Source organism: Molothrus aeneus, chromosome 28, assembly GCF_037042795.1.
Source record: "Molothrus aeneus isolate 106 chromosome 28, BPBGC_Maene_1.0, whole genome shotgun sequence".
NCBI classification, from domain to species: domain Eukaryota; kingdom Metazoa; phylum Chordata; class Aves; order Passeriformes; family Icteridae; genus Molothrus; species Molothrus aeneus.
Window position 1 is genome coordinate 4,702,137 of NC_089673.1, and position 15,355 is coordinate 4,717,491.

Below are 15,355 nucleotides of genomic sequence, written 5' to 3' on the forward strand. Positions count from 1 at the left end.
CCCTGTCCCCGCCGTGCCGGGGGGTGCAGCCCGCGCCCCCCCCCCGCGGCAGAGCCATCGTGTGACCTTTGGAAAATGTCTGTTTGCTGTCACTCGGATAAATGGGGCAGAAAGCTCCGGTCCCCCCCTCTCCGGATCCCCCCGCGGCTGCTGGGGGCCACCCGCGCCCTGATCCCCCTCGGTCGGGGGACGGCTGTGACAGCGCGGTGACATTGGCGCTGCCCTGGGGTCCCCGCAGCCCCCCCCGCTCCCGTCAGCTCCGCACCAACGTGAAAGCTCCGGGGCCGGGGGGGGCTGCGGGCGCTGCTTTCCCCCCTCCCGGTGCTGCCCGAGCGCGGCGCCGCTCGGCCGGGACCCCCCGCCCGTGTCCCCGCAGCCCGCGGGTGTCACAGCGCGGCCACGCCACGGGGGACAGCCCCGCCACTGCCACCAGCCGCGTCCCCGCCGCCGCTGCCCGGGTGACAACCGGGGCAGGAGTGGGGGGCGCGTCCCCTCCGGCCGGGGCTGGCACCTCCCGTGTCCCCCCTCAGGTGTCCGTGTCCCCCCCCGGGCAGGGCAGGTGTTCGTGTCCCCTCTCAGGTGTCCGTGTCCCCCCCGGGCAGGGCAGGTGTTCGTGTCCCCTCTCAGGTGTCCGTGTCCCCCCCCGTGCAGGGCAGGTGTCCCCTCCGGCCGGGGCTGGCACCTCCCGTGTCCCCCCCCCACGGCCGATTCGTGTCGCCTCCAGCCGCGCTGGTGGCACCCCACAATGTCCCCATGGCCGTGTCCCCTCCGCCCCACTGGCCGGGGATGCGGCCGCAGCTGGGTGCGGCCATCCCGGCGGTTTTGGGGACCCCCCCTTCTGCCGCCTGTCCCCATCCCAGCACCCCGCGGTGGCTTTGGTGGCCCCTGCGCGGCGGGCACGTCCCCGCCGCGTCCCTCCGTGCCTCAGTTTCCCCCGGAGCCGGTGATTGCTCCTTAATGGTAAATCCATACGGGATTAATGTCCCCGCACGGGGGGCTGGAAAGGTCACCTCATCCGTCCTGGGGGAGGTGACAGCGCTCGATGGCGGTGGCGGGGCTGCGGTGACAGGGCTGTGGTGGCGGCTTCGTGCCTGGTCTGGGGAAACTGAGGCAGCCGTGGCTGTGGGTGTGTGTGTCCCCTCCACTGTCCCCCGTGCGTGGCTCAGGGCCGTGGGTCTTGTCCCGTGTGCCACGTTTGTGTTCCTGGGTGTGGCTGATGTCCCCGTGTCCCGCTGTCACATCCCGCGGCTGTGTCAGGGCAGGGCTGTGTGACACGGCTGCGTGTGACATCCGTGTGTGTCCTGTGTCGTCGTGCCACGGCTGCGTGTCACATCCATGTCACCGTGCCACGGCTGCCTGTCACATCTGCCACGTGCCACTTCGTGTGTCCTGGCTGCCTGCCTCACCTGTGTGTGCCATGGTGACATGTCACACCTCTGCCTATGTCCCGTGCCCACCTGGCATTGCCGTGTCCGTGTCCTGTGGCCACACGCGTGTCCGTGTGTCCCCGTGTCCGTGTGTCCCCCCCACTCTGTCCTCCCCATTCCCTCCGTGCCCCAGGCTGGGGACCGTGCAGGGGACAGTGACAGGGTGCTGGCACGTGTCCCCTGGCCGTGGCGGGGGGGGCCGCAGGGTCCTGCGTGCCCGTGGGTCTGTCACGCGTGAGGGAGGAGCCAGCAGCCCCCCTGGGGCTATAAAAGCCCGGGCGGGTGCAGGAGCCGCCGTGTCCCCGGCATTGTCACCCCACTGCCAGGCCCTGCCTGTCACCTCTGCCTCCGCCATCGTGAGTGCAGCCACGGGCGGGGGTCCCGGGGGGGACCCCAGGAGGGACAATCAGCTGTGGGGACCCTGGGGGGGGGTGTCCCTTTGGGGGCACGGGGGTCTCTGGGGTGCTTTGGGGGGGGACAGCTCCCTTGAGGGGGGGGTCTTTGGGAGGGAGGTGTCCCCATGGGATACGGGGCGGGGGGGGGGTTCCCGGGGGTGGCGATGTCCCTTGAGTGGGGCTGGGGTCCGGCGTGAGGGGGTGAAACAAACCCTTGGGGAGCTGGGGGGGGGGGGCTCTGAGGATAAATGAACGGTGTCCCGGGGTTTGGTGGGGGTCAGAGCCGGTTTGGGGGTCCCGAGGGTGATGGGGGTGCCTCCCCCGCATCCACAGAGCCGCCCCTGTCCCCCGCAGATGGTGCCATTCCCGCGGCCGTGGCGCGCGTTGGTGGCCGTGTCCCTCTGTGTCCTGCTGTGCCTGGCGGCCGCGTACCCCCCAAAACCCGAGAGCCCCGGCGAGGACGCGTCCCCCGAGGAGATGGCTCGCTACTTCTCGGCCCTTCGCCACTACATCAACCTGGTCACGCGGCAGAGGTGAGCGCGACAGGGAGGGGGGGACACGCGCGTCCCTGTCCCCGCGGGGTCCCCTCTGCACCTCCGCGCGCGCACCCGCGGGGTCCCCGCCGCTCAGGCGCGCTCCCGTGTCCCGCAGGTACGGGAAACGCGGCAGCCCCGGCGCCGCGGGGACAGAGCTGCTCCTGGGGACCGGCAGCGACCGGTCACGGTGAGTGTCCCTGTCGCTGTCCCTGCTCCAGGCAGTGACCGGTCACGGTGAGTGTCCCTGCCGCTGTCCCCGCTCCTGGGACAGGCAGTGACCGGTCACGTTGAGTGTCCCTGCCGCTGTCCCCATCCCTGTGCCCAGCGCACCCCGGGCTGGGGGTCCCGGAGCAGTTTGGGGTTCCAGGGGGTGTCGGGGGTCTCTTTTCCCCCTCTCTCACACCAGCTCTTCCCCCAGGTTCGATGACGACTCCTCGTGGTGACCTCGCCCCGCCCAGCCCCCTCTGCCCCCCAAATCCTCCCCATCTCTCCGGGACCCCCCAGGGGACCCAGGGCCAGCGCAGGACCCCCCGCTGGAAGGCCGGGGACCCCCAGAACCCGGCCCGGGGGTGTCCCGCTGCCGGGGAGGGGGGTCCCCGACCCTGTCCCCTCCCCACCGCTGCCGGGGGAGTCCCGCGTGGTCCTTGCACGGCCCCGCAGCGACAATAAAAGAGCGATCGTGGGCACGGGAGGCTCCGCGCTGTGCGTGGGGGGCGCGGGGGGGATGGAGGGGTGAGGGGAGATGGAGGGGATGGAGGGGTGGGGGGAGATGGGGGGGATGGAGGGGTGAGAGGAGATGGAGGGGATGGAGAGGTGAGGGGAGATGGGAGGAATGGGGGACAGGAGGTGCCGGGGTGCAGGGAGGGGGGTCAGGAGGTGGGCAGGGATTGGGGGCTGAAAGGAGGGGAGAGGAAGGGGATGAGGGGTGGGAATTTTGGAGGAGGGGGTGCGTGGGGAAAGGTGGGAATGTGGTGAGCTGTGGTTGGATACTGGGGTGCGCTGGGTGTGGGGTAATGGGGGGCACTGCTGGGGGGATCCATCGCTGGTGAATGTGGGGGTGCAGGGGGTGCTGGGGGGGCTGGGGCACAGGGGTGGGGGCATTCCTGGGGGTGCTGCCCCTCCAATGTCCCCCTGTCCCGCTCCCCCCCTTCCATCCCTCCTGCCACACTTACACCCCACTAGCCCCCCTGGCTGTGCCCCTCTGTCCCCACACCTGTCCCTCTGTCCCTCCGTGGGGCCGGACACCCGTGCCCACGTCCTGTCCCCTCCGGGAGCCCCCTCAGCGCGGGGTCAAACATTAACCAGGGGCCAGCTGTCCCTGTCACCCCCGCCACGGCCCCTGTCCCCCCTCCCCGTCCGAGTGGGCACCTGGCATGGCAGGGGTGACATCAGCGGGGACACGGCGGGGATAAAAGGGCTGGCACGGCGGTGGCAGCAGCGGCACCGAGGACCCGGCGTGTCAGGCAGCGTCCCCTCGTCTCGCCGTGTCCCCGCGTCCCTGCCTGAGGAAGAAGGTGAGTGGGGATGGGGAGCTGCGGGCGTGTGACAAACGGGCGTGTGACAAACGGGTGTGTGACAAACGTGTGTGACAAACGGGCGTGCGTGTGACACGCGCGTGCAATGGTTTGTGAAAGGGTGAAGGCGTGCAGGAGTGGGACATGGGCTGTGCGGGGGGGGAGTGTGCAGGTGTGTACAGGTGTGTGTAGGTGTGTGTGTGATGAGTGTTCAGGTGCTCAGCTGTGAACGGTTGTGCTCGGGTCTCTGTAGGTGTGCTCAGCTGTGCTCAGCTGTGTGCGTGCCCTGTGTGCGAGCACGCCCTGTCCCCTTCCCCCGCGGTGTGACCCCGCTGTCGCTGTCGCAGCCATGGCCCCGCCGCTGCTGTTGGTGGTGTGTGCGGTGGTGGCGCTGCTGCCGCTGCGGCCCCGCGCGGCCCCGGCCCAGCCCGCGTACCCTGGGGACGACGCGCCCGTGGAGGAGCTGCTGCGCTTCTACAACGACCTGCAGCAGTACCTGAACGTCGTCACGCGCCCGCGGTGAGCAGGGCCCAGCTGCCCGTCCTGATGTGCTCCCTGTCACGACATAACCCCTATCGCGATGTGCTCCCCATCGTGACACACCCCCTATCGTGATGTGCTCTCTGTCCCGACACACCCCCTATCGCGATGTGCTCCCTGTCCCGACACACCCCCTATCGCGATGTGCTCCCTGTCCCGACACATCCCCTATCGCGATGTGCTCCTCATCCCAACGTGCTCCCAACACGGCGTGCTTCCCTGTCGTGACACCATCCCCACCTCAATGTGCTCCTTGTTACGACACACCCCCTATCGCGACGTGCTCTCCATCACGACACTCTCCCTACCATGACGTGCTCCCCATCCCAGCATGCTCCCACCACGGTGTGCTTCCCTGTCGTGACACCATCCCCATCTCAATGCACTCCCTGTCATGACACGCTCCCTGTCGTGACACACTCCCCATCCCGATGCACTCCCTGTCGTGACGCGCTCCCTGTCAGGACACGCTCCCTGTCGTGCCCCTCTCCCTGTCGGGATTTATCGATTCAGGGCAGCCCCAGCGCGGTCAATGATGTGCTCTGACTCTGTGATTTCAGAGGGCTGAGCAAACGCTTTATTAAGCTGGGTTATATCACACTAATACTATATCTAGGTTATATTACACTAAAACTATACTAAAGAGATACTCTACTCAAGAGATACTACAGACAAACCCTGGGTCTGATACTACAGACACAGTTTGACCCAACTGGCCAATCAATCCAAACAATGAGCAGAAACCAATTAACAAACCACTCTCATTAAACAATCTCCGTAACACGTTCCGCATGTGCCGCACCCGCCGGAGCAGCAAGTGAGATAAGAACTGTTTCCTCCTTTGAGCTTCTCCCTGCCTTCCCCAGGAGAAATTCAATCCTGGGAGAGGGAATGATGTCTCTGTCTGTCCAGAGAATGTGAAAGCCACAGGGACACGCTCCCCATGGTCTGTCACTGTCACCCGGTGCCACTGTCCCCTGACATGTCCCCGTTGCAGGTACGGCAAGCGGGCAGGCGGGCGAGCACTGGGCCAGGAGCCCCTGGGAGCCCCGGGCTGCTGAGCCCCAGGTGAGGGGCTGGGGGGCAGGAGGAGCCCCCCAAAACTCCCCATGGCTCCCCCCGGCCTCAGGGTCCCCACAGGGACAGCCTGGGGGGATGGGGGGGGCTCTGGGTGGGAGAATTCAGGGGGAGACCCTCAGAGTGTCAAGGTGGGGGATACGGGATCAGGGGGACCCTCAGGGTGGGGAATGTGGGACTGGGGGGACCCTGAGGGTGTCAGGGTGGGAGATGTGGGACTGGGGGGTCTTGGGGGGGCCCCGAGGGTGTCAGGGTGGGGGATATGGGATTGGGAAGTCTCGGTGGGGAGGGGAATACGGCGTGACCCTCCTGTTTTGTTTCAGGAACGCTGCCAGGGCTGAATGGGAGAAGAAGCCCAGGGGGTGCAGCCCCCCAGCCCCTGCTGCACCCCCGGCCCCCCCAGAGCCAGCACCACGGGGCTGGGACAGACCCCCAGCAATAAAACCCCCCCTGCAGCCACCGCCTGTCTGCCTCTGCCTGCTGGGGACACTGGGGACACTGGGGACACTGGCCGGGGGGAATGGGAGTACTGGGGACACTGGGGGTGTTATAGACACTGAGTGTGGGGACCGTGGGGATGCTGGGGACAGAGGGGGTGATGGTGGCTCTGGGGACACTGAAGCACTGAGGGTGTCAGGGACACCGAATGGCTGTGCTGGGGACACTGGGGATGCTGTGACAGGACACTGGGGACACCGAGTGGCCGTGCTGGGGACACTGGGGGTGCTGGCATTGTGGGCACGCCTACGCGGCCGTGCCTGTCGCCGTCCCCGTCGCTGTCCCCGTGCGCTCGGTGCCAGTCGCGCGTGTCCCGCCGCTCCGCCGCGATGCCGGCGGCCGCCCCCGCTTCGGTCACGGGTGAGCGCGCGCGCCGGGCGGGGCTTGCACGCGCGCGCTCGCGGGCACGCGCGCGTGCAAACACCCCCCCCGTGCACGCGCGAGGGGGGACAGGGTCGTGGTGGGGGGGGGGAGGAGAGGGAGCGCAGGGTGCGTGTGCGCGCCTCGGGCACGAGCGTGTGCAAGGTGTGCGCGTGTGTGTGTGTGGGGGGGGGTCGCTCCTGCGGGGCTGGGCTGTTGGGTGCGCGTTCCCGTTCGCGTGCGGGTGCGCGCGCGTTGCACGCGGCCCCTTTAAATCCGCGCTCCCGCCCCCCCCCCTCCCACCGCCCCCTTAAAGGGGCCGAGCCCCCGCCGTCCCCCTCCCCACGCCGCTGGTGGGGGGGTCCCACCCGCGAGCGGGGTGGGTGTGCAAGCACGGGCGTGCAAGCGCGGGTGAGCGGGCACGGGCACGGGGGGGCCGCGGGGAGCGCGCCCGTGGGTTTGCACGCGAGCGGGAGCGCGCGTGGGGAGGCGCGGGGGCGCGCGAGTGCGGGGGCGCGCGTGTCGGCGAGAGCGCGCTCACACGCGTGTGCGCCGTGCGGGTGCGCGGCGGTGTTGGGGTAGGGTGGGATGGGGTGGGGTGGGAGGGGGGGGCGTGCGTGGGCGCGCACCCGCGCGTGAGCGCGCTCAGGCGGTTTGCACGCGTGGACGCTCGCGTGCGTGTGCACACGCGGGGGATGCGCGTGCACGAGCCGTGCCCGCGCGTGTGAGCTCAAGGCCGCTGCATCCATCAGCTCCCCCCCCCCCCCTTTTCCACCCCCTCCCCGCCGCCTCGCGTGCAAAGCGGCCGGAGCGCGCCCGGTGCACGCGCGTGTGCAAGGCGGGGGGCGCGCGGGCCCGGCGCGGGTGGGGGCCCCACGCGGGGCCAGGGGGGGGTGCGGGGGGGGGCGGCGGTACCCGGATCTGGGGCGGGGGAGCCCGGCCCCGCAGCCATGAACGGCCCCGGCCCCGGGTCCCCGCCGCCCGCCCGCGCCCCCCCGGCTCCCCCAGGTACGGGGGGCTTGGAGGGGGCCGGGGGCGCTGCTGCCCCGCGGGGGGGTCCGAGGCCTCGGGGGGCGGCGCGGGGTGCGGATGCTGTGGGGGATGAGACAGGTGGGGGGAGATGGGGATGGGGGTTCGGGTGATGCTGTGACCCCCCTCAATTGGGGGGGGGGCTGATGGATGCCCCCCCCCCCCTCCGCGCCCCCCCGGCTGCATCGCCATCGGCCCCCGCCATTGCAGCGCAGCCGCGCAGCCGCTCCCGCCCCCGCGGCCCCGGATGCGGCCCCCCCTCAATTGCATCGCCCCCCCCCATCTCATCGCACCCCCATTGCACCCCTCCGCCTTCTATTGCCCCCCCCTTGCAGCCCCCCGCCCCCCCTTACATCGTGCTCCGGGGGATTTTGACTGCACGGCCACAATTTGGGGGGGCTCCATCCCCTTGTCCCTCCGGCTGAACGAGGAGGGGACATTTCCACACTGCCAGCGGACCCCGACACTGGTCCCCGTAACGGGGGGGGGCAGGGGTGCCTGTGACAGGAATGGGGGGACACGAGCACCCCCCCTGCACTTTCACCCACGGCACTGCTCCTCCCCCTGCTCCGTGTCCCCCCCACCATGTCCACCGCGTGTGTGTCTGTCCCTCTGTGTCCCCCCCTCCGTGTCCCTGTGTGTGTCCCCCCAGCCATGCAGCAGGTCCTGGACAACCTGATGGGGCTCCCGGGGAGCCCGGGGGTGGCGGACCTCGACCTCATCTTCCTCCGCGGCATCATGGAGAGCCCCATCGTCCGCTCCCTGGCCAAGGTACGGCGGCGCGGGGGGCGCGGATCCCCCCCTCGGCAACCCCGGGACGTGCGGGAGTCCCCCCCGTGTGCGTGTGCACGGCTTCGGTGTGGGTCCGTGTGTCCCCCATTCCCTGCACACAGGGGTCCCTAATCCCCCTCAGCACCCCCAGATCCCCGATTCCCCCTGGCCCTGGGGGTCCCTAATCCCCCTCAGCATCCCCAGATCCCCAATTCCCCGCACCCAGGGATCCCTAATCCCCCCCCAGATCCCCAATTCCCTCTGGCCCTGGGGGTCCCTAACAGCTCTGCTGTCCCTACCCCCTGAGCCCCCGGCTCCAGAATCCCCTCGGCCCCTCGGAGTGTCCCTAATCCCCCCCGAGGTCCCTGGGGACACCCTGTCCCACCGGGGGGGTCCCCGATCCCCTCAACAGCTGAAGATCCCGAATCCCCTCCGGGGTCCCGAACCCCCCCGGCTCTCGGGGCTCTCGGCCCTCACCCTCCCGTCCCCGGGGGTGTCCCCGCTGTCCCCAGGCTCACGAGCGGCTGGAGGAGCGCAAGCTGGAGGCGGTGCGCGGGGACAACCTGGCGCTGGTGCAGGAGATCCTGCGGGACATCGGGCGCCTGGCGCGGCCCGAGGCTCAGGGAGCGGCGGCGGAGCTGGCCCGGATCCTGCGGGAGCCGCACTTCCAGGTGCGTGCGACACCCGGGGACCCTCTGTCCCGCGCCACGAGGCGTGTGCCACACGCGTGGGACACAGGGGCTGACACCCCCGCGTGTCCCAGTCGCTGCTGGAGACCCACGACTCGGTGGCTGCCAAGAGCTACGATCCCCCCCCGAGCAGCCCCGGCCCCGAGGCCTCGCTGGGGTCGCAGCCGGTGCCCCCCGACGCCGTGCGCATGGTGGGCATCCGCAAGGCAGCCGGGGAGAACCTGGTGAGCCCGGCCGGGGGGCACCTTGGGGGGCAGGGGGTGCTGCAGGGGCGTCGGGAGGTGATGGTGGGGTGTTTTACGGTGCTGGGAGTGTTGGGGTGATGGAGACATTGGCAGCAATGTGGGGTACTGTGGGCGTTGTGGGGTGATGGGGCGTTTTGGGGTGCCGCGGGCATTGCGAGGCGCCGGGTGGATTTTTTTAGGGTGACTGGGAGCATTTTGGGGTGCTGGATGGGGAGAGTGTTGGGGCGTTGCACGGGGATGAGGGCATCGGTAGAATTATGGGGTGATGGGGCGTTTTAGGGTGCTGTGGGCATCGCGAGGCTTTTTAGGGTGGCTGGGAGCATTTTGGGGTGCTGGGGCCGTGGCGGGGTGTCCGCTGGGTGCCGGGCGGGTGTCACGGGTGTGTCACGGGTGTGTCCCCGCGGCGCGGGGGCTGAGCGGGGCTGTCCCCTCAGGGAGTGACGTTCCGGGTGGAGCGGGGGGAGCTGGTGATCGCCCGCATCCTGCACGGGGGGATGGTGGCGCAGCAGGGGCTGCTGCACGTGGGGGACGTGATCCGCGAGGTGAACGGGCGCGAGGTGGGCAGCGACCCTCGGGCGCTGCAGGACAGCCTGCGCCACGCCAGCGGCAGCGTCGTGCTCAAGATCCTGCCCAGCTACCAGGAGCCACACCCGCCCCGCCAGGTACCGCCCTGCGTCCCACTCGCATCCCACCTGTATCCCGCCTACATCCCGCCCCACATCTCATCTGCATCCCACCTGTATCTGCCCCTCATCCCGCCTACATCCTGCCCCACATCTCATCTGCATCCCGCCCCGCATCCCACCTGTATCTGCCCCGCATCCCGCCTTCATCCCGCCTCACATCCCACCCGCATCCCACCTGTATCCCACCTGTATCCCGCCTACATCCTGCCCCACATCTCATCTGCATCCCACCTGTATCTGCCCCGCATCCCGCCTGCATCCCCCCCCACATCTCTCCCCACATCTCGCCTGCATCCACTCCGTATCCAGCCCCGCATCCTGCCCCACATCCCGCCTGTATCCACCCTGCATCCCACCCCTCATCTCTCCCCACATCCCACCCCACATCCTACCTGTATCCGCCCCGCATCCCGCCCCACATCCCACCCGCATCCCTCACCCACCACCCCACCCACAGCTCCCCCTGCTCTCTGTTCCCATCCTCTCTTGTCCCCCTGTCCGTGCCCCTGTGCTGGAGGGACCCCCGTGTGCCCCCCCGTGCCCCCTCTGTGGGCTCTGGTGGTCCCTGCCCTGTCCCTGTCCCAGCACAGGACCCGGCTGGCAAAGGGTGCCCTGTGCTGCCCCTCCCCGCCCCGTGCCAGCCACCCCCGTCTCCGAGGGACAAAGCAGCGCTGTCCCCGCGCGGGCTGTCCCCGTGTCCCCGCGCTGTCCCCACGCTGTCCCCGTTCTGTCTCGCTGCCCCACGGCCGCGTGTCCCCGCACGTCCCCATGTGCGCCATCGCGGGCGCGGCGCTGGCGGCGCTGGGGACCCTGCTGTGCCTGTCGCTGGCGCTGGGGCTGTGCCTGGGGGTGGCCGTGGTGCTCGCGTGGGGCGCGGCGGCGGCGGCCGGAGCCCTGTGCGTGTGCGCGGGGGCCGTGCGGGCCTGGCTGCGGCGGGCACGGGGTGCGCGGCCCGGCGTGGGGGGCTCCGGCGGGGCACACGCGCGTGGCTGAGCGTGACACGGGTGCGGAGGGTCCCCTTCCCCCCGCGCTGATGCCCCTGTCCCCAGGTGTTTGTCAAGTGTCACTTCGACTACGACCCGGCCACCGACAGCCTCATCCCCTGCAAGGAGGCCGGGCTCAAGTTCATGGCCGGGGACCTGCTGCAGATCGTCAACCAGGATGACCCCAACTGGTGGCAGGTCAGGGGGGCCCTGCAGGGGTGGCCTGGGGGGTGTGGTGGCACTTGGACCCCATCCTGGGCCACGGAGGGTGAGGGGGTTCTGGGGGTCCCTGTGGGCTTGGGGTGTACCTGGGAGAATTCCTGTAAACTGGGGGGGGGTCCCTGGAGCTTGGGGGGTGTCCTTGGAGCTGGGAGGGTACTGGGGGATTGGGGGATCCCTGGAGCAGGGAAGGGAGGGTTCCTGTGTCGACTGGGAGGGGATTCCCTGGAGCTCGGGACGCGTGTCCCTGTCGGGATTTGGGGCTGAGGAGAATCCCTGGAAATGGGGAGGGTCCTTATGGAACTTGGGGGGGGTCTCCGTGGGGCTGGGGGGTCCCCATGCGTGGCTCCGTGTCCCCAGGCGTGCCACGTGGAGGGCGGCAGCGCGGGGCTGGTGCCCAGCCAGCTGCTGGAGGAGAAGCGCAAGGCTTTCGTCAAGCGGGACGGGGAGGTGGCGCCCTCGGCAGGTACGGGGACAGCGGCCTGACCGCGGCTTGGCGGGGCGGGGATGGAAGGGCCACCTCCCGAGGGGGAGCACGGCGGGTCCCCTGCGCCCTGTGACAATGTCCCCGTCGCCCCAGGCCCTGTCCCCTCGGCACTGTCCCGCAGGGAGTCCTCGGTTCTCAGGGTGATGTCCCCATGGCATTGTCCCTGCGGAAGGTCCCAGCTCCTGTGCCCCTTGTCCCCGTGCCAGGGTGCTGTCCCTGTCCCCGTCCCTGTCCCCAGCTCAGCCATCCCCTTGCCCTGGCAGGGGCCCTGTGTGGCAGCCTCAGCGGGAAGAGGAAGAAGAGGATGATGTACCTGACGACGAAGAACGCCGGTGCGTGTCCCGGGGCGCTCCCCGGGGGCAGCGGTGGTGGCACCCGCTGGGACAGGGTGCCCTGGGGTCCCCAGGACGGGTGCCAGCCCTGTCCCTCGCCCAGAGTTCGACCGGCACGAGCTGCTGATCTACGAGGAGGTGGCGCGGATGCCGCCGTTCCGCCGGAAAACGCTGGTGCTGATCGGGGCTCAGGGCGTGGGGCGCCGCAGCCTCAAGAACAAACTGATCATGTCTGACCAGGCGCGCTACGGCACCACCATCCCCTGTGAGTGGCCCTGTCCCCCGGCGCCACCCCTGTCCCCTGCAATCGTCATCATCCCCCTCCCCTGGCACCACCCCTGTCCCTGGAGAGTCCTGTGCTCCATCATCGTCCCTGTCCTCTGTGCTCGTGCCTATCCCCAGAGTGTCACTGTCCCCAGAGCGCCCCTGTCCCCTGTCACCACCCCTGTGCCCCATCATTGTCCCTGTCCCTGTGCTCATCCCTGTCCCCAGAGCGCCCCTGTCCCCTGTCACCACCCCTGTGCCCCATCATTGTCCCTGTCCCTGTGCTCATCCCTGTCCCCAGAGCGCCCCTGTCCCCTGTCACCACCCCTGTGCCCCATCATTGTCCCTGTCCCTGTGCTCATCCCTGTCCCCAGAGTGTTCCTGTCCCCTGTCACCACTCCTGTGCCCCATCATTGTCCCTGTCCCCTGTGCTCATCCCTGTCCGTGCCAGGGTCCCTGTCCCCTGTGCTCATCCTTGTCCCTGAAGCATTGCTGTCCCCTGTCACCACCCCTGTGCCCCATCATTGTCCCTATGCCCTGTGTTCATCCTTGTCCATGCCAGCGTCCCTGTCGCTGCCAGCATCCCTGCCCCTGCCATCCTTGTCCCTGCCAGCATTCCTGTCCCCTGTGCTCATCCCTGTCCCTTGCCAGCAACCCTGTCCGTGCCAGGGTCCCTGTCCCTTGTGCTCATCCCTGTCCCCTGTGCTCATCCATGTCCCCTGCCAGCAACCCTGTCCGTGCCAGGGTCCCTGTCCCTTGTGCTCATTCCTGTCCCTTGTGCTCATCCCTGTCCCCTGTGCTCATCCCTGTCCGTGCCAGGGTCCCTATCCCCTGTGTTCATCCCCGTCCCCTGTGCTCATCCCTGTCCCCGCCTCGCTGCCACCCCTGTCCCTGTCACCGTCCCCGCCCGCATCCGCGTCCCGGTGGCGGTTCCCGGACGGGACCCCGAGGCGGGCGGTGTCACCGCGGTCCCCTCCCGGCAGACACGTCCCGGAAGCCGAAGGAGAGCGAGCGGGACGGGCAGGGCTATCGCTTCGTGTCGCGGGGCGAGATGGAGGCGGACATCAAGGCGGGCCGGTACCTGGAGCACGGCGAGTACGAGGGGAACCTCTACGGCACCAGGATCGACTCCATCCGCGCCGTGGTGGACGCGGGCAAGATGTGCATCCTGGACGTGAACCCGCAGGTGGGGGACACGGCCAGGGGACGGCGACAGCCACAGCCGGGCCCCCCGGGCGCGGGGCTGAGCGCTGTCCCCACGGCCAGGCCGTGAAGGTGCTGAGGACGGCGGAGTTCGTGCCCTACGTGGTGTTCATCGAGGCGCCCGGGCCCGAGAGGCTGCGAGCCATGAACAGGGCGGCGCTGGAGAGCGGCGTGGCCACCAAACAGCTCACGGTGAGGGGAAACTGAGGCAGCTCTGGGGGCTGGAGGAGGGCACCAAACAGCTCACGGTGAGGGGAAACTGAGGCAGCTCTGGGGGCGGGAGGAGGGCACCAAACAGCTCACGGTGAGGGGAAACTGAGGCAGGTGTGGGGGCAGGAGGAGGGCACACTGGGTGTGATGGGGAAACTGAGGCAGGTTTTGGGGGCAGAGGACACACAGCTCACAATGGGATTTCCCCACAATCCTGGGTGTGATGGGGAAACTGAGGCAGGTTTTGGGCTGCAGGAGGAAGACACACAGGTCGCAGTGGGTGTCCCCCATGATCCCAGAGGCTGGTGGGGAAACTGAGGCAGGTTTTGGGGGCAGGAGGGTGCACAGCTCACAATGGGATTTCCTCACCATCCTGCGGGGTGATGGGGAAACTGAGGCAGCTCTGGGGGGCGGGAGGAGGACACAGTGAGTGTCCTCCACCATCTCTGGGGGTGATGGGGAAACTGAGGCAGGCTTTGTGTGCAGGAGGGCACACAGCCCTTGATGGGATTTCCCCACCATCCTGGAGGGTGATGGGGAAACTGAGGCAGGTTTGGGGTGCAGGAGGAGAACACACAACTCACAGTTGGTGTCCCCCACCATCCCTGGGGGTGATGGGGAAACTGAGGCAGGTTTTGGGGGCAGAGGACACAGAGCCCATGATGGGATTTCCCCACCATCTCTGGGGGTGATGGGGAAACTGAGGCAGGTTTTGGGCTGCAGGAGGAGGACACACAGGTCGCAGTGGGTGTCCCCCACCATCCCTGGGGGTGATGGGGAAACTGAGGCAGGTTTTGGGGGGGCAGGAGGCGGACGCCCAGCGCACGGTGGAGGAGAGCAGCCGCATCCAGCGCGGTTACGGGCACTACTTCGACCTGAGCCTGACCAACGATGACCTGGAGCGCACCTTCGGGCGCCTGCGGGAGGCCATGGAGCACCTGCGCGTGCAGCCCCAGTGGGTCCCCGTCACCTGGGTCTATTAGGGACCCCCCAACCCACCCCGGAGGGCTGGGGGGGTCGCGGGGGGCTGTGTCCCATGATGAGCTCGCAGGGGGTGGGGGGGCTCTCAGCAGACGCCCCCAGGCCCAGCCCGACCCCTCTGTCCCCCCCCCCAAATCTGGGGTGGGGCAGCCATGGGGTCCCATGGGGGGCACAGCCCCCCCACAGCTGAGTCACTGCCAGGACCTGGGGCCGCCCCCCGGGTTGGGGATGGGGATGTGGGGTTTGGGGGAGTGCAGGGTTTGGGGGGTCCCCTCCTTGTCCCCCAGGCCACAAAACCCCTTCGGGGACCCCACCTTACCAGGGTGGGGGTCCCTCACTGTCCCTCGTGTCCCCTGTCACCCCTTCCCAGGTAGCAATAACCCCGCGCGCTGTAATTACCCCTGAACTAACCCTTAACCGACCTTGTAATTAACCCTGTAATTAACCCAGTGGGGGGCTGTGGCTGGGGACTCGCTGCGGAGGGTCTGGGGTGGTGACACGGGGTGTCCCCAAGGGACAGGGACACGGGGGGTGCGGGCTGTGCCCCCGTGTCCCTCCTGCCCCGTGTCCCCCCGCTCCCTGCCGCCGTTTCCTCCTTTTTGGTACTTTGCTGTCAATTTTATTAAAGGAGACAAAAATGGGTTTGGCCCTTGTGGTGAACGCGAGGGGGGGTTGGGGGCTGGCGCCACGCGTGTCACCCCATGGCACCCCATGGCCACCCGTGCCACCCGTGTCACCCGTGCCACCCGTGTCACCCGTGTCACCGCTGCCGCCTCGCCCCCAGCCCCGTCCCACGTGGCGCTGATGGTTTTTTATATCTGTAAATCACCATTTCCCACCAGTCTGGGGCTGGGAGGGCGCGGTGAGTGTGTCACACGCGTGTCACCTTGCACACGCACGGGGCCCTTC

General features: G+C 68.9%; 3 protein-coding genes across 7 annotated transcripts; all 3 read left to right on the forward strand.

The window, feature by feature from the left end:
- The first annotated feature begins 1,760 nt into the window (after positions 1-1,760).
- On the forward strand, positions 1,761-2,801 carry LOC136567520 (peptide YY-like). Its single transcript, XM_066567179.1, has 4 exons — positions 1,761-1,783; positions 2,177-2,355; positions 2,474-2,545; positions 2,777-2,801. Exons 2-4 carry the CDS (start codon positions 2,177-2,179, stop codon positions 2,799-2,801), a joined length of 276 nt encoding a protein of 91 aa, XP_066423276.1. The 5' UTR covers positions 1,761-1,783.
- Positions 2,802-3,978: 1,177 nt separating this feature from the next.
- LOC136567180 (pancreatic polypeptide-like) lies at positions 3,979-5,949 on the forward strand. The gene is made up of 4 exons (XM_066566680.1): positions 3,979-4,044; positions 4,126-4,391; positions 5,410-5,480; positions 5,813-5,949. The coding sequence occupies exons 1-3, from the start codon at positions 3,979-3,981 to the stop codon at positions 5,471-5,473; spliced, it is 396 nt and encodes a 131-aa protein (XP_066422777.1). The 3' UTR covers positions 5,474-5,480; positions 5,813-5,949.
- A 318-nt stretch (positions 5,950-6,267) lies between these two features.
- Positions 6,268-15,088, forward strand: MPP2 (MAGUK p55 scaffold protein 2). Of its 5 annotated transcripts, none has more exons than XM_066567142.1 (13): positions 6,268-6,347; positions 8,029-8,147; positions 8,660-8,818; positions 8,911-9,060; positions 9,516-9,743; positions 10,817-10,948; positions 11,330-11,435; positions 11,720-11,788; positions 11,892-12,053; positions 13,036-13,238; positions 13,319-13,447; positions 14,272-14,437; positions 14,712-15,088. In XM_066567142.1, exons 1-13 carry the CDS (start codon positions 6,317-6,319, stop codon positions 14,849-14,851), a joined length of 1,794 nt encoding a protein of 597 aa, XP_066423239.1. In that variant the 5' UTR covers positions 6,268-6,316; the 3' UTR covers positions 14,852-15,088. The 5 variants fall into 5 exon arrangements, with proteins under 5 accessions (XP_066423239.1, XP_066423240.1, XP_066423237.1 ...); XM_066567143.1 differs by lacking the exon at positions 6,268-6,347 and adding an exon at positions 6,680-6,758; XM_066567140.1 differs by lacking the exon at positions 6,268-6,347 and adding an exon at positions 7,280-7,355.
- Positions 15,089-15,355: the final 267 nt, after the last annotated feature.

What these genes read in the sequence shown, in the direction of transcription:
- LOC136567520 (XM_066567179.1), top strand. Translation starts at nt 2,177, where the DNA reads ATGGTGCCATTCCCGCGGCCGTGGCGCGCGTTGGTGGCCGTGTCCCTC. An exon ending in AACCTGGTCACGCGGCAGAG is followed by an intron (nt 2,356 to 2,473) that starts GTGAGCGCGACA and finishes CGTGTCCCGCAG; the next exon opens with GTACGGGAAACGCGGCAGCC. An exon ending in ACCGGCAGCGACCGGTCACG is followed by an intron (nt 2,546 to 2,776) that starts GTGAGTGTCCCT and finishes CTCTTCCCCCAG; the next exon opens with GTTCGATGACGACTCCTCGT.
- MPP2 (XM_066567140.1), top strand. Translation starts at nt 7,298, where the DNA reads ATGAACGGCCCCGGCCCCGGGTCCCCGCCGCCCGCCCGCGCCCCCCCG. An exon ending in TGCGGGAGCCGCACTTCCAG is followed by an intron (nt 8,819 to 8,910) that starts GTGCGTGCGACA and finishes CGCGTGTCCCAG; the next exon opens with TCGCTGCTGGAGACCCACGA. An exon ending in GGAGGTGGCGCCCTCGGCAG is followed by an intron (nt 11,436 to 11,719) that starts GTACGGGGACAG and finishes TTGCCCTGGCAG; the next exon opens with GGGCCCTGTGTGGCAGCCTC.
- LOC136567180 (XM_066566680.1), top strand. Translation starts at nt 3,979, where the DNA reads ATGGTTTGTGAAAGGGTGAAGGCGTGCAGGAGTGGGACATGGGCTGTG. An exon ending in TGCGGGGGGGGAGTGTGCAG is followed by an intron (nt 4,045 to 4,125) that starts GTGTGTACAGGT and finishes GGGTCTCTGTAG; the next exon opens with GTGTGCTCAGCTGTGCTCAG. An exon ending in AACGTCGTCACGCGCCCGCG is followed by an intron (nt 4,392 to 5,409) that starts GTGAGCAGGGCC and finishes TCCCCGTTGCAG; the next exon opens with GTACGGCAAGCGGGCAGGCG.